We start from the raw sequence: 21,886 nt of genomic DNA, 5'->3' as shown, positions 1-21,886 counted from the left end.
TCATAGCCTGAATATTTTTGTGACTGTCCAAAACCAAAATTATTGTCCTATATGACCAAGAGATCAGCAGTGGTTTGCCGTTTCTGTTATCTGCAAAACCCTGAAACCTCAGCCTTCATGACTGAGCAGATGGAGATAAGAGTCAGGGCAGTAATTCTGCAAGAAGGCCAGCAGGTGGAGCCATACTGTCATACTATCTCAGATAATAGTCATGTCGTGGTAATTGAAAAAATGTTTAATGGAAAGGAAATGCATTTCTAAAAAAAAAAAAAAAAACTGAAGTGACATCTGTTTAGACTGTAAATCAAGATGTGACAAACGATGGACACAAATGTAGACAGCAATAAACTTTAATTCAAATGAACAGAAAACAGTGGATGCATTAGCGTCCTTTTATTGTTTTTTTTATTTTTGCAGGTTTGTTTATTGGAACAGCAAAACCAAAAGTGATTGTAAACCTGATTTAAAAAGCCGTAAATGATTTCCTGGAATGGAGTAGGTACCTCCCATCAGCCTCCCAGCTCTGAGTACAAAGGTTAGTGCAATAACAAAGTGCAACAGCATAGCATAAAACTCAATAATTCTCTGATTTCTTCTTGAAAATATTCTACAGTACGTTCACAGAGATGTTTTCAAGGCATTGTTTTGGTTGGACAACTAATAGTCCCATAACTGACCACTGTGACCATTCCTGATTGCTTGTATTGTGCTCATAGTAAGTTTAAACCAAGCATCATTAGTACATGAGAAACCAAATAAATTAACCAGCTGATAAGAGTTGTTTGCTGCAAGGCAGTGTCAAATGTCAGGCATCGTTTTTTGTAATTTCAGTGTATGGCTTCGTCACTTGAACGAAATCAAGTACTCAGGATAGGCCTGGCTGTCATGGAAGATAACGAACATGCTGGGCCTGGCCATGTTATCCACCACACTGTCGTACTTCTGAATGGAGGTGGCGCTCTTGGCCGGCGGCACGACCATGTTTTGGGCTCCAGTGGTGTAATCCCCCGTCAGCACTCGGCAGAGGTACATGCACTTCTCCCCGTTCTGATTCGGCCTGGAGTAGGTGTTACTGGCAGAGTAACTAGCATGGACAGCGAAGTACGTGCCTTTGCCGTAACAAGTGGCTGAAAATGGAAAAGCAGCAGAAAGTTATCGAGTTAATCTGGGAGATTCTTGCTGTAGTTCCCTCATGTGAGGTTAAACAGTGTCCCATATTTTCAACATACGCTCACCGTTCTTCCCTGCGTAACTCCTGTTGAAGCCATGTTCGTTGATGTAGGCCACAGTGTCGTGGCTGGTGCCGTGGAAGAGACGTTTCTCGTTGTTCTGATGGCCGTTTCTCATCTCCATGTCACGCTTCTTGATCTGCAGGCTTTTCCACAATCCAGGATTCTGGATCCTCTCAATCTAAAAGGAGGGAAACGTACTGCTTTGAGTTGTGTGTTTTACACTGGTCTCTTTTCCTGTATGTAAAGGACTCTTAATACATTTGATTCATCAAAAAATATGTGATTGATTTATTAATGTCACCTGATGGTGAGAGAGATTATGACGGGAACAGACAGATGGAACATAATTCATTACATATAGTGCATGCGAAATGTAGTCTACCATAGTAATGGTTTGAGCGCACGAGGCCCTGAACAGATTCTGGACTTCAATGTACTCTGCTGTCCCAGCCTTGATGGTGACGCCGTGGCACGAGGTATTGGCTGGCATGACATCCCAGACCTCAGGCACATCTTCATCTGGTGCAATAATCAACAAGTTCATCCTTATTATTATCAAAAACTCACTGACAATATCTTTCTTCTGTGTTGATGACCAGGTAACAATATGCAGTATGTAATGACATATACAGAGCTTGCTAAACCCTGATAATAACCGACTTAAATGAGTCAAATCTATACTGGATGCACTTTATTCTGGCTCCATCATGAAGACGCTGCACTGTTGTGAAAGTTAGGCAGAAAGAGAACTTATCAGAGGAAACAGGTAAGATACCTTTTTGTTTGTCAATGCGCTTTATCAGCAGGGTATGTCCCTGTTTATCAGTGGCAGGTCCGCTTGGCATGGTGACTGTGTATTTTTGGCCCTGGATGGTAACTTGTACATTCGGCAGATTCTTTCGCAACGCTTCCTCAAGCTCGTAGTTGGCCATTGAGTCAAAACTCTGAAACTGAAACCCTTGCTGCTGGTACTGCCAGTCTGCCACTGTGCCCACCATCTCCACTTTCTTCTTCAGGTCCTCCTTTTCTCTCGCCTTCCTCAGCATCTCATGGATCTCATTGCTGGCTCTGAGCACATCCCTGCTGAGCCCCTCGATGGTAAGTGAGGCTTGGCCCATCTTGCTCTCAGTCTTTATGCTCACACTCATGGTCTTCTGGATGTCAACAATGTGCTGGCGGTCTGCATTAGAGAAGCTGAGGATGGTGTTGTCTCTAATGCACATGTTGTTGTGCTCTTTGGATATCAGGTCTTTGATCCACTGCTTGGCTGAGTCCACTTTGGCCTGCGACTCACCACAAATGTGGAAGTAAGAAGGGTCCACTTTCACAGCCTCAATGACAAAGTCCCCTTCCCGTGGCTTGTGAGCACCTCCACTGAGTAATGCTGAAAGAGCAAATACCAAGATATACATTAGAATTTAAAATTAAAAGTGATTATGAATCAAGTGTGAACACCAAAATTAATCTCTTCCCTGTACTTACATTTGATTTTGGATCTGAGCCCGAAGCCTCCCCAGAAACCACTTTTACCTTTAGTATCAGTGGCTTCTCTTTGGTGCATACTGTTGTAGAAATCTAGCAGCATGGGTGGCTGGAAAACGACTATCCGGATTGTCTTCAGGCTACTAGAAGTGTTTTGGCTCAACACATCAATCACTGCATCCAACATGGCATCCGCCGCCTGCCTTGCTTGTACATTGCCCTGACCTGAAATGGCACAGCGCACAGCAAAGTAGAAAATGATTTCCTGCATGAAAGTAAAGTTTTATTTATGTACACAAACCCATCCACTGAGATGGGAGAAATGCTTAAGATTTAAACACCACATTCTGCTGATGAATCTCACCTGTGCCAATGGCAGGGAATGAGACCGAAGCGTATGAGTTTTTCACACACATCTGGAGCGCGTCTTTCACAGCCTTGGTGATTTTTAGTACTTCCGTCTGTCCAACGAGGTGGAGGATCTTCTTACACATGAGGTTGCCTGGTTGGGTCATTATCATGCCTGTGTTGGGCTGAGCACCTGAAGGTGTAGACAGTGGATGTGAATGCCTCTGAGCCTTGACAACCAAGAATGTGCGTGTATTTAGGTCACACTTGAGTAATGACAACAGAATTGGCTTAATAACTGATTCTTTATTCATGTCATTACCAAGCAAGAACATTGGTGTACTGTGTTTGGTGTTAATTTTGGGTGTAAAGATTTCCTCACCAAGGTTTAGGCATTCGTCTTCTACAGTCTGTCCAGCTGCATCAAGAACAGCCTTCGATACTCCTACAGGAGAGGAACACACACACAGATATATAAAGATGATTACTGCGTGGGCTAACTTCAGTGTGGATACTGATGTTCAGTAGGAGAATTCATGCGTAAAAAATGTTGCCTTGTCGTGAATTAGAGCTAACATAACTGTAACTACCACTATGACTACTTGTAAATATTTACATTAAATCTAAAAGAATCTGAAATTCTAATTTTCATTACTGAAACAGAGGATGTACAAATGTGTAGGGGTAAAAAACAGAACTACCAATAAGGAGTAATTGAGAATACATGGAGATATATACAGTACAAACAGTATGGAGAGTATCATTTACCTGACTTAAGAGAGAAATCTTCATTGGACGAGTTGACAATGACGTCAGTGGTCTCTTTGGTTATGTCTCCTGTCACCACCTGCACAGCCACGTTTCCCATTTTGGTCTCATGCATTCCTGAGCTCGAGACAACTTTGGAGAAGGCACCTTGAGGCAGCAGGCACAAATAGTACGATTTCATAAGCAAGTAATTTAATAAGTAAAAATAAGTATTTTTCAGTTTCAGCTTTACATATACAATGACTTGGCTTTTTGGCATTTCATAAAAATTTTTTAGTTTTTTTGTTGTTGGGTATATAAATGGACAACTTAAAGTGGTTCACATCATGATGATATGCCTGCTCAGCATGACACTATGATTATACATAAAAATATTGGAACAAGATTGCCTACCTGGACTTTGTGTGGAACTTGTAGGCACAGGAACGACTGAGGCACCGGGGAACTTCTTTAATTCATCACTAAAAACCTGGAGACAGAATCAGACAGATACCTGATACCAAAACACTCACAAATGTCACAGCAAAGGAGAAGAAACACAGACATAACTGGCTGCCTCTTTGTTAACAGTGCTGTAGTAGCGAGCTATTACTGGTTGATACTGCTAATTTGTCACTAAATTAAGCCAAAACTATTAATGGTTGGCACTTCTTAATGCATTCACCACCATTAAGCACAGGTGTCACCACATCAAGCAGGTCTAAAATGCTAAAGACTGTAATTTTAGATTCATTTCACTGAGAAATTTTAGTTCAGCACTCACAGTATCAAAGTCATGCAATGCTTGTTTTCTTCCCTTACCTGGATGGTCTGAGCATCTTGTGGGTAAAGCATGATCACAACCTTCTTCAGATGCTTTGGTTGTTTCTTACTGCTAAATGCTGAGATTTCATCCAACATCGATGAGGCGACAAGGACTCTTGGGAAACCCAGGTTTCCAGTGCCGATGGCAGGGAAGGTTATGGAGGTTAGACCACTGTCCTCTGCCTTGTCCAAGCAATCCTTGAAAATGCCACTCAAGGCCTGGAAGGCAAAGCATAAATGCAATCAATGTCTAGGTGCACAAGTTGACAAATCAGAGGTACGTTCCTTTTGATGTCATTTAACACATAACATACACACTACCTTTTCAGATACACCTTGTCCATTGTCCCAGTAAGGTGCAACTGCATGAAAGACGTGTTTGCTCTTCAGCTTGCAGCCATCAGTAACAATGATCTCACCAACGTTTCCACTCGCATTTTGTGCAGTTACGAACTCCTGGAGTTTGGGTCCAGCCACAGCCAAGATGGCATTCGAAACTGCCCCTCTGTTCAGTGCAAGATCTTCAAACACAGTATTGACCGTCACCGTTGTCTAAAAATGTGGTAACAAAATGTGATCAGTTCTTCATTTTACAACATCTTTTTTTTTTTTTTAGATAACAACAATCATTGCTGTAAGAATCAGTCAAACAAGAATCAGTCAAGCCCTCGTAAGACCACATTGAGTCAAACCAATTATTTGCACTTCGAGAGTGATAATAAAAAATGTCAAATTACCGTGGCATGCGCAATATTTCCTTTCATGAGAGTGATGCACAAGCCCTCTTTGGTCTGCACTTGACCCAAGCAGCTTGGGTCAGATCCAGATGCAGCATGTTTCACGGGTTGAAAATTGGTTCCTTTTGTAGGAAGACTTTGTTGAGAAGAGCTGACAGCATGATTTCTATATTCTTGTCTGACAGCTGCCTCCATTGCCTTAACAGCACCATCGTCATTGTTCACAAAATGGATCTTCTTCAGGGTGTTGTCATCATACTTGTCATCACAGTGTTCTTTCACTGCTTTGACGATGGTGACTGCACACAAACCCAGAGGGAAGTTTAGGTTTCTGCTAATGGCAGGCAGAGCCACAGAGACGCATCCGTCCTTTGCAGCAAGTTCTAAGCTTCCTTTAACAGCTCTTTTCAACTGTGCCACAGCCTTCTGTGGATGAGCTGGATCAAATATGGGTCCCACTGCATGGACGACTTTTTTGCAGCGAAGCTGTCCCCCCGCACCAGTTATGACAGAGTCTCCAGGCTTGAGCTCTCCTGTCGAGTTGATTAGTTTGTCACTTTCCTCCTGAAACTGAGGGCCGGCAGCATTAAGAAGTGCTTCTGAAAGACCTCCATCATGTTGCAAGACCTGATTAGAAGCATTGACGACTGCATCCACAGGGTAGCTGCACATATCTGCTTTGCAAACAGCTATTTCAACTCCATCAGATGTCTGAAGCCGGCACAGAGGTTTTGGTACTTGACTGTGGGTCGCGCCGCCCTGTCCATCACTAGCCTCATCAACGAGCTGGACCAGGCAGTCGGTTTCAGTCCAGACTGAGTTGACATACAAAGCTTTCTTCTCCTGGAAAAACTTTTTCACTCCAGGCATGGAGAAATTTAAACTTTCAAAGACCACAGAAGACACCAAGTTTTGAACCAAGGTCTTACACTCTGCAACATCAACTCTAGAGCCACCTAGACAGATGGCCTCTTTTCTGTAAGACACCACCACTTTGTCATTCACTTGGTCCAACCAAGATGTGTCAAGTTTCTTAATGTATTCAACTATTATGTTGGGCTTGACAACAACGGTCTCTTCCACTTGAGCATTCTGCGTCAAAAAGTCATCAAGTTCACTGCTGACTCTTGTGACAGTATCCTTGGGGCCAGACACCACAACTTGTTGACCAGTGGTATGGATTCGAATCTTCTTGCATGGCTTATTATTAGCATTCCTTAACTGACTGACCAGGTGGTCCCACTCTGGCTTGTCCAGGACATTAGTGTCATCGACATCAATGTATTGAGATATTAGCAGCCTTCTCAGGTGGTCTTCAGCATCATTAAGATCTCTGTCAGAAACAGCAAGGAGCTGCACCGTGTGTGCACTGATCTCAAACACTGCATTGATTCCATTAGACGTGAGGAGAGTATTTGTAAGCTCCTCCTGTTGTTCTTCCTTCAACAAGTCGAGCACAAAGTTATCCATATTTAAATTCTGTCGTTTTAAAGCAACCACTGCATCACACATAACTTTGCTTGCTGCAATAACCTCATTACTTAAGCCGGTTAGCATCAAACCCGGACTATCTCTGCTGAATGACATTTTGAGTTCCGGGTGCACACATCGCAGCTTGTCCTGAAGACCATCTTGACACAGGATGTGGAAAATCGCCTGTGACACTTTGATCTCTTGGGTTACGCTGAATTTCTCCCTTTGCACCCTTCTGGCAATCTCGCTTACGACTTTGCAAAGAGTTTGCTCTAGTCTGTTGACATCAGCCACTCGACCAGCCACTGATAAGACACCATTGGCCTTATCAGACACTACAACCACATCTTCATTCAATAGCCTCTGTCTGATCTTCCCCTCAGACTCTTCCCACCCCTCCGACTCTGGCCGAAGCTTCAGGGATTTGAATGCTGACAGAGCTTGTGCAAAGGACAACTTCACAGTATTTCTCCACTCTTTGATGACGGCTTTGGCATCCTTTTGATGTAGTAGTGAAGACAGAGGGCTCAGGCACACAGTAGACTGGTTGAGGTCGACATTGCAGAAATGTTTGGCCAAGTGACTATGAATGGTCTCTGCGGCTGACCGATTGCCATTGAGGTATCTCCAAACAGCATTGTCAATGGGTTCAGAGATGGCAGCAGGGAGTTTTAGTGAAGGCTTGTCTTTGCCGTAGAGGGCTGTTCCCAAAGATCTGTAAAAAGGATAAACTCTGATCTCTTCCTGTTTGATGTGATGCTTCGTCTTCATGATTTTCTGAACAGCTAAGGGGAGAGAATTTGCAATTAAACATCAAACAGTTAAAGGTGGTAATTTCTGATGTTTCTTATGCTCCATGTATATTCACACAGTAATGTTAAACATGTTGTGTAACTGCACTACCTTTATGGTCTTTACAGGTGATGATGGCTGACCGTTCCACTTCATCGAGCACAACATGTTCCACTTCCCCACAGGCACACTCAAAATAAAGGCGCAGGAAATCTTCATTAACATCTGGAAGGTCTTCAACTTTAACTTGCTCTGTGAATTCCAGAGGCTGGACTGATAGCCCCTTCCTCGTGAATGTCCTGTTTTGGGGACATCTTGTCACGAAGTCTGTGTTTTCTGTGAGATATTAAAAAAAGATAACATAATTAGATAATAACGCTTTTATAAACAATAAACAGTTCTTTGGGCTTTTTCAGAAAAGACATCAGCCTTGTAGAGACCTTTGCTGACAATAGTCACAATAACTGATTTACTGGTGTAATTCATCTTGGTGTTACGTCTCACAGTGATGGTCATGTTAGCTAGCTGTGTCGCGTCATAAATATGTTTCCTCAAAATGCTGAAAATCATCAGATGTATGCTGGAGATTATAAAGATGCATGATTTTTTCTGTGTAAAATGAAAACCTCTGAATAAGTTGAGTTGTTTGGAGCTAATAACACACACACACACACACACACACACACACACACGCACACACACACGCGCGCAGACACACAAACACACACTAAATGAGTACCTTTTCCACTCTGGAAGGTCACCACAGCAGAGGAGCTGCCAGGAATGACTTCCAAAGTGAAGCTTTGGGAGGCAGGCGGGGAGTCGAGATCCTTTAAAACATTCTCCACCAGCATCTCCAAAAACTCCTGGTTTAACATCTCTGGAATATTTCCTAAAACAGCAGAAGTGGAGCAGAGCTCTTCGTCTGCTGTCTCATCATCTCCGCCTTTCACCTCGGCCTGAACTTCGGCTGCAGGCGTGTTCCCATCAGTGCTTGACTGTTCGTTGGTAACAGCAACATCTGCTGCTAATGAGACACAAAGGTAAAGTGACTGAACACATATTTCATAATTAATTGAGATAAAACTGATACTGATTGGTTCCACTAGTCTGTGCAGTCTGTCTGCATTCTGACAGGTGAGGGAGTGACTTAGCAGCCATTTTGATTAGATCATGACTGTGACTCAAAACAAGCCAGACACTGCTCAGCTGTGGTCATTTATTTTTCTGTTATTGATCTTAATGTGACATTTAACCTACTCCTCAAATACTATAAATCAGTGCTATAATTAATATAATCAATTGAGACTATAATTGAGCAAAAAGAAAAACAGCAACAGAGAGAGAGGAATGGAGGGAAAGAGCACAAGTGGAGAAGTATGTGGTGTGAAGTGAAAGCGAAACTAACTTGCAGTGGTTCAGCAGTAGTCCAGCCTGCACAACTGGACCGACTCACAGATCGGTGTGAAAGTGGAGCAGAACGTTACGTTTCTCACAGTGCGGCAGAAACAGAGAGCTGCAACACTCCCACAGACCTCGGCTGGTATTGTACAGTGCAGACGTAACAAGGGGGGCAACAGAGAGATCAGAATACTGAAGAGCTCCAGCGCTGAACCCCATTCATATTCAGTGTTTCCCAAACATGCTCACCTGTAAATTGATAATATGACTGCATTTTTCACATTTTAATGCATGACCTGATTTCTCATGAATCTAGTCAATGGTCGTGTTTTCAGTAAAAGTAAAGCTTCGGTTAATGTTTGTCGTAATATAATACCTTGTTAGATTCTAACTGCAGTTAGTTGGCAGTGAGAAACACTTTAGTATCTTCCCATAGCTTGTTTAAAACACGGACGTAGTCTCCATGATGTCATTCGTAGGCTTTTGAAGAGTCACTGTGATCTTAGCAGTGCCTGACTCCACCTGACTCCCAGCGAATCAGATGGCAAAGAGCTCAACAAGTGTCGCAACTCTCTTTTTCTACGGCTAAAGCCATATTTGCTAAAGCTAATGTCACGTTCAACGAGGTGTGTACGAGGTTTTACTGAACTTGTTTTATTACACACTAATACACGATAAATAGGCAGGATCTTAAACAGATATAAAATATTCAAAGGTCTGGTTCAGGTGGGAGTTACTGACGGAGTAGTAGCCTCAATGGCAAACTAAACCACACAAGTTTTGCACATTACAGCAATTTATCACACTCCCAAGAATTCAGCAAATACAGCAGTTTCTGGTTGAAGGCCTTTATTAATCCATGTTGTTTCTACTTCCTGCGTCTGGCTGGCCGACATGCAAAGATATGATATCACCACCGGACACTTCAAAGTGTACTTTTTGATCTTATGCTGTGGTAATTAAGAGCACAATACCACCACAGGTGAACAAAGCTTTCATTTGGGAGCAGTGTCCCCAAATCAACCTGTGTTGTGATGAGCATATAGAAGTGTCCAAAAAGCAATCTCACACATATCTGTCACAAAATACGAGTACAGACAAGCAGAGTAGGACACACACAGTCAGTACTTACGTTTCTTGTTGAGTTCATCAGATGGAGCTTCCTGTATAGAAAGGAAATATACATACACACTTTAATCAGCTTTGGCATCTCATGTAAACAGTTTCACGTGGCATTATGGCCTAATGTCATCTTAGAGAGGGAATCCAATCTGACAAATTAACAGATTTATGTAAAGGAAATCAACGCTGACCATGATTAAGCTTTCGAGGCATTTTGTGCTTGTGGTTTATGACCTCCAAACACCCGGAACTGAGAGGAACAAGCAGTACATCGCAGAACACTGCAGCAGCGCCTCATGTTTATAACGGTTCATGTGACTTCCAGTCAGACGAAGCTGCACAGGGAGCTTTTCTTTTCTCTCTGAGGGTTTGTCTGTTGTTGTTGTTGTTGATTTCAAGGAGTGCCAGCAGGACAGAAAGTGAATGTTACTGGGATGACTGGAGTGATGGCAGGCTTCTTTTAATCTGTGGCCGCAGCCCTCAGCCACTGTCACACTTACCTGTAGTCAATGAAACTCACATGACCCAGGTGGGGTCTGAAACTTAATCTCGAGCTTACCTGTGCTGTCGTCCCATCTGTCTGCAAGCGGACCGTCAACTTCAACACACGTCCATCCAAACTCAGCTGATGCCCCTCTTTCCTCAAAACTCTCTGCTGGTCTGTGAAAAGGGGAAACAGCGTCATTAAAGGAGTCGATCGACGAAAACGGGAATAACGTCACTTGAAGGTTTTTGAAGTTAATCTAAACGTGAACGGTGTGATTCACGAGGCCAAACTCACCTTCCTCTCTCCTGAAGCGAACCACGGCTGTCCCGCTGCCATCCTCATAGTCAACTTCACAGTCGCCCCCGTTGGCTTTCCTGCTTTGAAAGTATTTCACCAGTTTGTTTTTCAGTCTCGGTACACTCTTTTCTTCCAGCTCGACCAGCACAGCGTACCTGTGCGCGTCGGCCATCGCTGCTCGCCGGACACTCTCTGCCCTGCTCCACTTTCACTTTTGTTTCTTGAGAAAGGAAACGGGGATTTTGCTGTCGACATTTTTTTGGGAGGGGGGGGGGGGGGGGCGAATATCAGGAAGTAGTGACGCGGAATTTCCTGCAACTCGAGAAAATACACAGATATTTAGTGAACATATGGATGAAGCGTCCGATTAAACGGGCACGAAACTTAGCCAACATCCCGACAGGCCGTTCTGGAGAGGTCCGCGCCCCGCCGCGCTCCTCCGCTTTCTGCCTTTTCCAGGGACTTTCCTGAGCGGTGGGTGAGCGTGTTTGCCTCGACACACTTTCTTTAGTCCTGTAAATTGAAAGCGTGCCGCGCTAACTCGAATAAAAGCGTCGAAATACACGTTAGACTTCGCATTCGGGGCTTAAAACTAGCATAAAGCTATTTGTTTTGTCTCACGTGAACGCAGCGCGTCAGGTTTGCACGCGCTGACGACTATCAGGTAAACAACAGTGGAGATTTCTAAAATAAAGGCCTTTTCATTAATCAGTACATAATTTAATTATTTTTTGACAAGGCAAAACAAACTTGTAAACGGTGAAATTAATGCATGTAATGTCGACTACGTGCGTCTTTTGCAAATTTTATTTATCATAATCACGTTTTGAGCAGCCCAGCGTTCATAATGCCAAAATTAAGTGTACTGAAAGATGTCTGATAATGCACGAAAGGAGCAAGTCACTGCTAGAAAAAAACATGGACAAGTGAGACAACGGTAGAAATATCTTATTATGTCTGAGCTTACTTTTAGTTTCTCTTTCTGAAGTCTCCATGCATATCGGTACATTTGACCGAAAAAGTAAAAAGTAAAGTTCTGTCTTTTATAGGCCCACGAACTGCCAAGTATTATACTAAGTACATAAGTACACAGTTTATACATTATTTAGTGTCATGGAATAGGAACAGGAATGCATTTAGCTCGTGAGGCCCCGGCAGGTGATCGATCATTGAGTGCATTAAGCTTTCATATTGGATATTGTCTCTGTCTCCCTCTACTGGACTGAAAGGAAAACAGCACTGTGAATACCAGGAATAAAGTTCTTTTCTCTAGATATTTTCTAATAACAATAGTATGAAATTAATTAGCCTATTCAATTTTACATTTATTATTTATATCCATAAAATTGTGCGGCCTCAATTAACAGCCTCAGAGATGTGATTCCCAGCCAGTCAAAAAAAAGCTTCAGAAAAGGTGTATCAGGGATGTTTTTATGTATAGTGCCATTGAAAGACCAGTAATGAAGGTTATAATGAAATCATTACCCTCTCCTTGATTTATTAAATGAAATCTGTGATTCCAGCATGATTGATTTTCCTGTTTTATTGTTTAAAGACACTTAAAATAATTTGCCCTCTGTCATACTTCTTACATATTCAGCTCAAAGTGTTTATTGAGCATTTAAAGGCATCATCAGCTATTCATGTATGTGTATGTGTGATGTTTGAGGTGTGATAACACTGGTGTCATTGCACAATACACAAAACAATACGTTGTACATTTTTGCACAGCTCTGTTTAGGAACCATGTTCAGTAAAATGGACATCCCTCTTCACGGGCCTTCGGTCAACATTGTGAGAAGATGTGGACCTGCTCTCAGTGACATCCTTCAGTGCAAATATGGATGCGTGGCCACAATCAGTGGTGTGGATTTTGAAGGAGACCCGAGCTGTGCACAGCAGAAAAGGCCACCCGTCACCCCTGAGAAAAGGTTTGCCGTCACGCTTGCAGCAGGTGTCCGGGTGTCTGTGTGGAAGGCTGATCTCACCAATTTCAGGGTGGATGCTGTCGTGAATGCTGCTAATGAACATCTTCAGCATTACGGCGGCCTTGCTCTAGCTCTGTCTTTCGCCGGGGGTCCTCAAATCCAAAAGGAGAGCGAAGACTACATTAAGAAGTACGGTGTCTTGAAAACAGGACAAGCAGTTGTCCTTGATGCTGGGTCACTACCATGCAGCAAGATAATTCACGCTGTGGGCCCGGAGCTATCAAAGCACCCCTCGAAGGCTGACGTGACTTCGGCTGAAAAGCTGTTGAAGCAGGCCATCTCGAGCATTCTTGACAAAGTTAAGGAACACCACCTGAAGACTGTTGCCATTCCTGCCATAAGCTCTGGACTGTTCAACTACCCCCTGCCGCAATGTGCTGCCACCATCGTGACAGCCGTGAAACGCTACTATGAATACTCCTCAGGGCCTCGTCCTGAAGAGATCCTGCTGGTGAACAATGACGAGCCCACGGTCAGGGAAATGGAGAGGGCCTGTCATCACATATTAGGCCGCCACTCGTCCATGACATACAGTCAGGCGGCAGCAAGCAGGAGGGGGGGTGATGGTAAAACCTCAACATCTACCGTCCAGATGGGAAATGTCCGTCTGACACTGAAGACAGGCTGTATTGAGGAGCAGCAGGTAAGAATCTGTCAAGTTTCTTCATTCAGTTAATTATTTCAGGCATTCTGGTGTGAATGGCTGCTCGTACAAACATTTCTTTAATACGTCAACAGATGTTTCATATCATATGTATTTTTTTCTGTGTGTATCGAGCTCCACCAGGGTATTTTTCATATTTTCAAGGTGTCTGAGGATATGCCAATAATCTCTTCTCTTCTATTTTATTATTGTGTATCCTGTCAGACAGACGTCATCGTCAACACAACAATGGGCCGAAGCCTGGAAAATGGGCAAATATCCAAAGCGCTATTGCAGAAAGCTGGTTATGGAATGCAAAATGAAATGTATGATGCTCGCAAGAGAGGACATATCATCATCACAAAGGCCTACAAGCTGCAGTGTCAAGAGGTGTATCACACTTGTGTCACCGACATCGGGAATGACACAGCGCAGCAGGTACAATATGTGTCATGGAGCGTTAAAATAAGGGGATAATATGTTATGTTCATAATTTGATTTATCCCAAACTGTAAATAAATCAGATTTGGATTAAATAGGTCACATCTCAATACTGTATCACAGCTGATTTGTTTAAATTTGTCTTCTCGGTGATATCAAGCTGAGATGATTATTAAATATAGCATTTTGTTAAGTGAATAACTATTTCTTAACTGTGAAAGTTGTGCTGAAGTAAGAGCTTTTTCTTGGTCTGTTAATCCACTTATTCATTCTTTACAGGTTCTTTTCGAGTCAGTAGTGGACTGCTTACGTTTGGCATCTGAAAAACACTACAAGTCAATCGCCTTTCCTGCCATCGGCACCGGAGGCCTCGGCTTCGATAAGAACCAAGCCGCCTGGATCATGTCAAATGCAGTGGACGCCTTCGCCCAAAAAGCCACGAGGAAGCTGGAAGTTTATTTTGTCATATTTCCGGCTGACACGATCATATTCAAGGTTGGACTGCAAAAATGCTCACCTGATTTCAGTAATTTTACGACGCTGGTCATGTGTGACGTGTGTCATAGCAAAGAAATCCACAGATGTATCAATGTCCATCTCTTTCTAGGCTTTTGAGGAACAAATGAGAAATCTCCAGAAAAAGGCATCTCCTCACAGCCTTCCACATGGTAACACGATATTTCAGTTATTATTTCATGGACATGAGGGGAAACATTTCGATGGTAGTGGGAATGCATGTGTGACCAGTCCTGTGGCTGAAATTATTAAAAGTGACAGTAATGCTGATTCGTAGCACTGATGCTGGACTTAATGCTGTCTTCCCCTCCAGCGTCTGAGCAGAGGGATGACTTCCCAGGCAGCGGTGCTCCCTCTCCTCCCTCTCCTCAGATCAGCCTGAGCAGCTCCTCGGATGCGGCGACGCGCGAGGCCGAACGCTGGCTCCAAGGCCTCCTCTTCGAATCCTTTGGCACCGTCATCCTCCGCAACAACTTCATCCAGCACTTTGGCGAGCAAGAGCATCTGCAGCTCTCCCGTCTGATGAAGAAGGGCGTTTCCATCGAGGAGCTTTTCGAGAGGGGTCATGCCAGCGTGACTGTTCACGGGGATTCGAGGGAAGACGTCGTGGTTGCTGGGCTGCAGGTGGAGGCGTTACTCTGCAACGTCCAGAGGGAGTTTGTCCGAGAGGAGGAGTGTGCCATATTCCAGATGTTGTCTCAGAACGTGTCCTTTGAAAGAAAGACAGTGGACTATTCCAGCCTGGAGTTCGCTGACAGACAGGCTGCCTTCAAACAAACCGGCCTGCGGATAGTGAAGGTACAGCATGAGGGACTCCCCGAACATGGTTTCAAAGTGGACGTATGACTTCCTCAGATGGACGATTTGCACTGATTTGTTTTCAAATATTGCGAATCATTGGCTGTCGTATTTTGAACCCCTGCTTGACCAAATGTGTTTTTTTTAGGTGGACAAAGTGGAGAACGCTGCACTGAAGACGTTGTTTGATCTTAAGAAAAGCCAGCTGGGCTGCTTCACTGCTCAAACTATGTTTCAGTGCATACAAGCGCAGTTCTGCGACATGGTCAGCCATATTGGATTCCACGCACAGTACGCACCACCTGATGGTACGATAATGCTTCTACTAACGAATTCTTTGGTAACTGATCATTTTGCCTGGTTTTAAATCAGAGTTACAGCTGTTCAGATGCAGAATGTCAGAGTTAGAAAGGGGAAAATAATTAAGATAAACAGAAAGAATCGTTTTTTCTTGTGTATCTTCCTCTGTGCACAGACCCGGCTTATGGAGAGGGCATCTACTTCGCCAGCTCGGTGAAAAAGGCCTTGAAAGTGTGGAAGGAGCAAGACAAGGAGTATCTGCACTTTGCGGAGGCCGAGGTGCTGACAGGAACCTCCACCCTGGGTAAACCAGGCCTGATTCTGCCCCCGGCTCTGGGGACAGAGCCACACCGCGTGTACGACAGCCTGAGCGGACCTGACATCTCTGTCATATTCAGTGGTTATCAAGCTCTGCCCACCTACATCATCACCTGTAAGATCTATTAGGCCTGCAGAGTGACTTCTTTCACTGTCTCCTCTGGGTTCATTGTGTTGAATGATACAGCAGTGCCAGAGAAGACCAGACAAAGTGAAGATAGATCCTTCTAAAACAGGCTGGATTGTAATGAATGTATTTACTGTCAGAAAAAAGGGCCTTTTGCATCACCTGTCGAAAGCCGTCACATGACACGCTCAGATGTTTTGTTCATAGCTGCAGCTTCTGTGAGTTTAGATTCGTTTTGAATTTCTCGTCTTTTCATTCCGAGTTTGTTTCTTCTTGAAGAAGAAGAAGAAGAAGAAGAAGGATTCTTGGGTGATTAACATGTATTCTACACGGTGGCACAGTCAATCAAAGATTCAACTTTAAAGATCAAACAGTGGTGTGAGTCGTTTGTTTAGTGGCATCACATGAAACCATATTCTACCTGCGATGACGTGATTTCATTCAGAGGAAGGCCGGTGTAAGTCTCCACATAACAGGTGAGAAGCTTTGGTCGACAGGTACAGGATGTGAAGTACAGCGTGAGTACAAATACGTGATCGTAGCCTAATTGTAAAACGTTAACTAACTGTTAAAATACTGTGAAAATCTCAACAGTTTCTTCTGACACCTAATGGTAAGTCATGGTACCACGTCAGAGAGCCATCGAGAGAGCCCCGCCTCCTCCACCTCTGGGTGGTACCCCACCTCCTGCACCTCTGGGTGGTACCCCACCTCCTCCGCCTCTGGGTGGTACCCCACCTCCTGCACCTCTGGGTGGTACCCCACCTCCTCCACCTCTGGGTGGTACCCCACCTCCTCCACCCTCTATTTCATTTCTTTTAACTTTTTAACGTTCTTGTTCACTGCATTGTATCAACAAGTCAGATTCCTGTGACACTATAAGAGATTCTGATTGTGATCAAATGTACATTTTACAGACGTGTGGAGAAACAGTAAAATTAAGAAATGAACGTATTAATGTATGAAAGACACATTTTTAATGACACGGTGACACATATGTTAGGACTCACAGTCTGTGGAGCCTGAGAGTTCACCCAGTAGCTTGACAAAAAACAAAACACTCAAGGTCCATTTAGTAGCTTCGACTGGAGCTTTCAGCTGCACTTTGCAGTCTACAGTGGATGAAGTTTACTCAGCTGACACGCAGACAGCTGGGTGGACCCTGGATTAAAGGTGGGGTGAGTCATTCTGGAAAAATGTTAATCTTCACTGAACTTGAAGTTCAGGGAATATTTTCTTACGGTCTGCGAGCTGTGTGTCCTGTGTGTGCGCTGTTTGTTTTCCACAGCTCTGACTGAATGAGAAACAAAGACCGAGCGACACGTCACTGTTCCAGCCAATCAGCAACAGCTGGCACTCGTGTTTATACTCAACACAAGGGGAGGGACGGTAAATCTAGCATGCTAATGTGGAATCACATTGTGAAGGAGAGATGGAAATAATGAATCTTTGTCCAGAACGACTCCACCCATCTTTAAGGTCGAAGCACAGAAGTGTCCATAGGAAGGGTTTTCACTGCGTGTGACCAGTGCACAATAAATAGTAAATCTCTCTCTTTGCAAAATGTAAACAAACATTTGAGATACGCTGGAGAAACTTTTAATATTTCGTCTCTATCAATGACTTTATAAAAACTGTCTTAAATTCTGTGTAACCACAACATCTGGCCGTGACAGAAAACAGACTAATTCAACAGCACAACAGAGGACGACTCTGAGGACGACAGGGAGTCTCCAAAGTGCGCTTGGATGTCTGCGAGCGATTTACTGCAGCTGTGTATGTCATTTAAAAACTGGCAATAGTGTCGCCACGTCTGAGTGATTGTCAATGAAATCCTTACAGCCATTAAACGGTAGACAAGGATGCTTTGACACGTCTACAGCAGTTCTGCTAAAAGCTAATCACACAATACAGTACTATCAACTGGCTGAGCCAGTCATACGCAGACCATTTAACACGTCAACAGAGGACTAAACAAAGATCACTCCTGAGCAGTGCACGCTACAACGATGCTACATTCAAGGAATCATCACGCATCTTGATATTCGATCCTCGTACAATATTGAAAAACACAAGGAAGCGAGCACAAAGAGCAGGAGAACGGGCGAGTCTGGGCTCTGCTGGGACCGGCTGTTCGTGAAGTGGCTTGTTTTCTACGGAATGACAACAGTCAGGTACAGAACATCTCTAAGAGAACACCAGCTGCTCATGTTAACAAGCAGAGGGCAGGCCAGGCTGAGTTAAACATGGCACATCTGGCCACCAATATGCTGAAACTTACAGTATTTATATCACAGAAAAGTACACATTTACAACTCAGAAAGTTTTCCAGTGTCAAGTCACATTTTGAGACAGTAAAATCTGAGGGAAAGTTACGGCTGTGCCCTCTCTAAACCTGCCCAGACTGCAGGTCCTGTCTTCAACTCGCACTATGTTAATTACAGGACAACCTTTACAGTACCAGTGTGTGGCTGATACATCCTGCAGAGCGTCCAAACACAGGAGTGCATGTGCCTGTCAGCCAGTCCCTGACTCCAACAGCTTTACATGACCTTCTAGTCTTCAAAGATACCAAGAGTCCCGCCTACAAACCAGATCTCTGCTTCCACGCCACGCGTACGTGTCACTCTGTGCATTCGGCTATCTCTGTGCCGTCCACCAGCAGCGTGTGAATGATCCCGTCCCGTCTCTTCCCGCTGCTCACAGCCTTCACGCAGCAGTTGTGGTCGCCGAGCGTGAAATGCGTTTCTGTGCCGTCATCCACAAACTCGCCCTGCAGACAGGAGCGTGGACATATTCTTCATTTCAGTGATGTATTTTATCGCACAAATCAGTATCAGCTGCTGTCATACTCACTGCAGTCTCAATATTTTGTCCGTTGCACCAAACATCCATGGTGTCTTTCTCTGAAAGTAAACAGACACTGATCAATATATGATGTGACTGCCAGGTGACCGCTGCTAAACAAGTCTCAGTATGGGAACGAAAACATGAAAAATACACAGATATCTTATTGAGGCTCTCAGAACAAAGTACAGCAGTGTACAGCAGTTCTTATGTGTTGCACATGCTTCAGGTGTTATGCCACCTGATCAGCTGTAAGCAGTGTAATTATAAGAAGGATTTACTTCGCCAGATGACAGAGGTGGCTCAGATGGCGAAGGGCTTAAAGCTGTTAAAGAGCTTAGCCTCAGCTCCGACATAACATTAGTGGCTGGTTGTGAATGGGCAGAGATCACCCTGTGTGCTAAACGTCAATCCAACATCAACCGTGATCGATTGGACGAATGAGCGACTGAGACCACAGACTGATGACGTTTACAGGTGGATGCTCTGATGTAAAACAACTCACTGTGCGGCATAAAATGTTGAGAATTGAACATTTGGCTAAGCTATATGAAAAAAACAAAAAAAAAAACACCATAGCAAGCAATGACAGAACAACTAAATGATCAGGCTCACCTAGGACCACCCTGCAGTCAATGCCGTCCAAGTTGAGAACCCAGGTGCTGGTGACCTTTGACCTGTTCTCCATGTACTTCTTCAGGCTCTTCCCGTTGATCTCCAAGGTGTACTCATAGGCAAAACCACTGACTGCATCGATGTTGATGGTGGCTTTGGTGTCTGATTTGCCCACGTTGAACGTCTCCTTCCCCACAAGCTTGAACATCCAGTCCCGTCTCAGGATCTCCTGCAGTATGATGTAAAATCAGAACATCTGCTGACACATCTGACCTCGTTTTCAGAAGCAGGTTTAGTCTCTCCCCTGGCTGACTCTGCTCCAGATCACATCCATACCTTCCCATCAACGTAGATGACCCTCTTCCCGGTGGTCGTGCCATGTTCAAACTCTATCCTGTGGACTCCGTCGCTCAGTGCCACCTCCCACACACCAGCAAGATCGTTCGACATCGTGCCCTCTTCAGACCCTGCTGGGGACGAAAACTTAACAGTTAGCCCGCTAAACGTGGAGGCAAATACATGATTAGCGTGAACTAATACGCTCTTTAACGTTACCTAACTAGCTAACAAACTGGGCTCACGATTGCTTTCTAGTGATAAAGACGTGAAACCTCATCATACTTCTCTGTGAGGGTTAAAGCGTCTCCACCGATAGAAACTAATACCTAAGTACAGTAATTAGAGCGCATAATGTTAAAACGTCAATTAGTTATGTCGTGAGTGAATCCTGGCTAAAGATAACGTGTGAAGTTGTCGCCGTTCGTTGCATTCCGACTTCCGGTGGCTGGGATTCCGTTTCAAAATTACAGTAGTCACTTTTTTTAAAAGCTAAAAACAAAGTAAATGGCTTTCGTGTGTGGTTTCTAACAAAACACATACCCTTAGCTAACCGTATATGTACGTGATACATATTTAACAGTGTAAATGAACATCCCACAGAACCCCCGTTAGTCATAGGGTTGAAAAACTATTGACATGGAAATCCCATGTATGTTTAATTGTTACAGCAATATTTTCTTTCTTTCTTTCTTCCAAATGTACGAAGGACAGATTCAATAGGCCCCTTAGAGACAATTCTGTATTTCCAAGTTGCACCTTTGTTACTCTCTTGCCTGTTCTTTAGCATGTCTCATGTGACAATTGCAGATTACAGAATTCTCCCAAAGCTTCACATAGCACTAAAATAATAATTTCAAAAACATCATAAATATATTGACATAAGGCTTAAGATTCCGTTTGCTATTAAATTGTCAAAAAGTTGCCGGTTTCAATAAACAAGCATTTTATTTTGAAGGGAAAACGGATGTATTACTGCATCTGTCAAACACTATGTCTACCTTTTCAGTAGCTCTGACCGCTAACGTTACCTTCTCACGCGACAGGAGGATAACTGACATATTAGTTTCGGAAAATCATCCTTCATTATGCAGCGGGATTACCTGAATGTTCCTGGAGTAAGCGCTCAAGCTCGGCGGTTCACAAATGATCAGCACGCGACTTTGCCGAAGTTTATCACAGGTAGCTAGCCTAGCTACGGCAAAGAGGAGCTGTGGCTACGCTGTTTCTATGGTAACATGATATCCGCCTACGTACAGACGTAACCACGCCCACTCAGGAAACAGTCAATTAAAAAAAAAAAAAAAAAAAAAAAAAAAAAAACTTCCGGAGCCTCGTTCAGGAGTTTCAGGTGAGTGTTGTACACAGTTATACGGATTGTCATTTCATCTCCTCTGTATTAACGCAGACTACAACACCCAAATGCTAATAAACAACGGCTCAAATATTCTGTCAGTGGCCGGGCAATAATTAATACCTGTACTAACATTTTGTTGTTTATTTTATTTATTATTTATTTTATATGTAGTTACCTGTTGATCAAACACAAAAGACTGTACAAAAAGTGCAGATTTGAAGTACTTGACAGCTTTAGTACCAAACTACTCAAACACTATAAAAAATAATGCCTGGTCAACTGGAGCAGTAAAATAGCACTTACACATGACTGCATTTATGCATTTTATTGGATAATAATTCACTAATGTATTTTATAACACTCACAAATGTGACCATTTTCTGAATTAAGCATTTTCAATACTTTTCTCCTATAATACTTTCAATGTTTGGTGCTTTTACCATTTTATTTGTTACTAAAAGACTTGACCCCACCACTGCCCTCACAGATGTTTTCAGTTATTCTGACTTATTACACCTCTTCCATAAATGTCACCAATCTCTTTGTACTAATGAGACTTTAAAAATATATCAGATTGACAAGTTCAGTGATTGAGGGACTGAATGGTTTGGTGTAAAACAGCTCCATCTCCTGGCAGACGGCCCTTACGTCTAATGA

General features: G+C 43.5%; 3 protein-coding genes across 12 annotated transcripts; 1 reads left to right on the top strand and 2 right to left on the bottom strand.

Moving 5' to 3' along the window:
* Nucleotides 1-355: 355 nt before the first annotated feature.
* On the bottom strand, nt 356-11,138 carry parp14rs1 (poly(ADP-ribose) polymerase family member 14-related sequence 1). Of its 2 annotated transcripts, none has more exons than XM_076746754.1 (17): nt 10,941-11,138; nt 10,719-10,819; nt 10,170-10,200; nt 8,376-8,663; nt 7,748-7,972; nt 5,372-7,629; nt 4,956-5,186; nt 4,632-4,853; nt 4,224-4,299; nt 3,831-3,977; nt 3,445-3,507; nt 3,079-3,255; nt 2,715-2,939; nt 2,008-2,616; nt 1,615-1,751; nt 1,236-1,410; nt 356-1,127 (listed from the first exon to the last, which is right to left on the bottom strand). In XM_076746754.1, the coding sequence occupies exons 1-17, from the start codon at nt 11,113-11,115 to the stop codon at nt 844-846; spliced, it is 5,424 nt and encodes a 1,807-aa protein (XP_076602869.1). In that variant the 5' UTR covers nt 11,116-11,138; the 3' UTR covers nt 356-843. The 2 variants fall into 2 exon arrangements, with proteins under 2 accessions (XP_076602869.1, XP_076602870.1); XM_076746755.1 differs by having other exon boundaries at nt 8,376-8,660.
* Nucleotides 11,139-11,232: 94 nt separating this feature from the next.
* Nucleotides 11,233-16,442, top strand: parp9 (poly(ADP-ribose) polymerase family member 9). Of its 3 annotated transcripts, none has more exons than XM_076747085.1 (8): nt 11,233-11,421; nt 12,675-13,574; nt 13,800-14,012; nt 14,295-14,510; nt 14,623-14,683; nt 14,845-15,329; nt 15,478-15,637; nt 15,805-16,442. In XM_076747085.1, exons 2-8 carry the CDS (start codon nt 12,690-12,692, stop codon nt 16,074-16,076), a joined length of 2,292 nt encoding a protein of 763 aa, XP_076603200.1. In that variant the 5' UTR covers nt 11,233-11,421; nt 12,675-12,689; the 3' UTR covers nt 16,077-16,442. The 3 variants fall into 3 exon arrangements, with proteins under 3 accessions (XP_076603200.1, XP_076603201.1, XP_076603199.1); XM_076747086.1 differs by having other exon boundaries at nt 11,304-11,417; XM_076747084.1 differs by lacking the exon at nt 11,233-11,421 and adding an exon at nt 12,364-12,409.
* A 594-nt stretch (nt 16,443-17,036) lies between these two features.
* Nucleotides 17,037-21,110, bottom strand: faima (Fas apoptotic inhibitory molecule a). 7 transcript variants are annotated; one of them, XM_076747752.1, is made up of 5 exons: nt 20,976-21,110; nt 19,873-20,003; nt 19,537-19,765; nt 18,931-18,980; nt 17,037-18,847 (listed from the first exon to the last, which is right to left on the bottom strand). In XM_076747752.1, the coding sequence occupies exons 2-5, from the start codon at nt 19,984-19,986 to the stop codon at nt 18,698-18,700; spliced, it is 543 nt and encodes a 180-aa protein (XP_076603867.1). In that variant the 5' UTR covers nt 19,987-20,003; nt 20,976-21,110; the 3' UTR covers nt 17,037-18,697. The 7 variants fall into 7 exon arrangements, with proteins under 7 accessions (XP_076603867.1, XP_076603865.1, XP_076603864.1 ...); XM_076747750.1 differs by having other exon boundaries at nt 19,873-20,006; nt 20,976-21,096; XM_076747749.1 differs by lacking the exon at nt 20,976-21,110 and adding an exon at nt 20,092-20,312.
* Nucleotides 21,111-21,886: the final 776 nt, after the last annotated feature.

This window comes from Chaetodon auriga, chromosome 13, assembly GCF_051107435.1.
Source record: "Chaetodon auriga isolate fChaAug3 chromosome 13, fChaAug3.hap1, whole genome shotgun sequence".
Taxonomy (NCBI): Eukaryota; Metazoa; Chordata; class Actinopteri; order Chaetodontiformes; family Chaetodontidae; genus Chaetodon; species Chaetodon auriga.
The sequence above is the reverse complement of the archived record's forward strand: the minus strand, read 5'-3'. Positions and strand labels throughout refer to the sequence as shown.

Bases quoted from the DNA above. Each gene is read 5' to 3' on its own strand.
- parp14rs1 (XM_076746754.1), bottom strand. From the start codon at position 11,115: ATGGCCGACGCGCACAGGTACGCTGTGCTGGTCGAGCTGGAAGAAAAG. The intron at 8,664-10,169 runs GTAAGTACTGAC...GTGTCTCATTAG, and splicing joins TGATGAACTCAACAAGAAAC to CAGCAGATGTTGCTGTTACC. The intron at 7,973-8,375 runs GTACTCATTTAG...AATATCTCACAG, and splicing joins GACCTTCCAGAGTGGAAAAG to AAAACACAGACTTCGTGACA.
- parp9 (XM_076747084.1), top strand. From the start codon at position 12,377: ATGTATAGTGCCATTGAAAGACCAGTAATGAAG. The intron at 13,575-13,799 runs GTAAGAATCTGT...GTATCCTGTCAG, and splicing joins GCTGTATTGAGGAGCAGCAG to ACAGACGTCATCGTCAACAC. The intron at 15,638-15,804 runs GTACGATAATGC...CTCTGTGCACAG, and splicing joins ACAGTACGCACCACCTGATG to ACCCGGCTTATGGAGAGGGC.
- faima (XM_076747752.1), bottom strand. From the start codon at position 19,986: ATGTCGAACGATCTTGCTGGTGTGTGGGAGGTGGCACTGAGCGACGGA. The intron at 19,766-19,872 runs GTATGGATGTGA...ATCATACTGCAG, and splicing joins TCATCTACGTTGATGGGAAG to GAGATCCTGAGACGGGACTG. The intron at 18,848-18,930 runs GTGAGTATGACA...TCCTGTCTGCAG, and splicing joins GACAAAATATTGAGACTGCA to GGCGAGTTTGTGGATGACGG.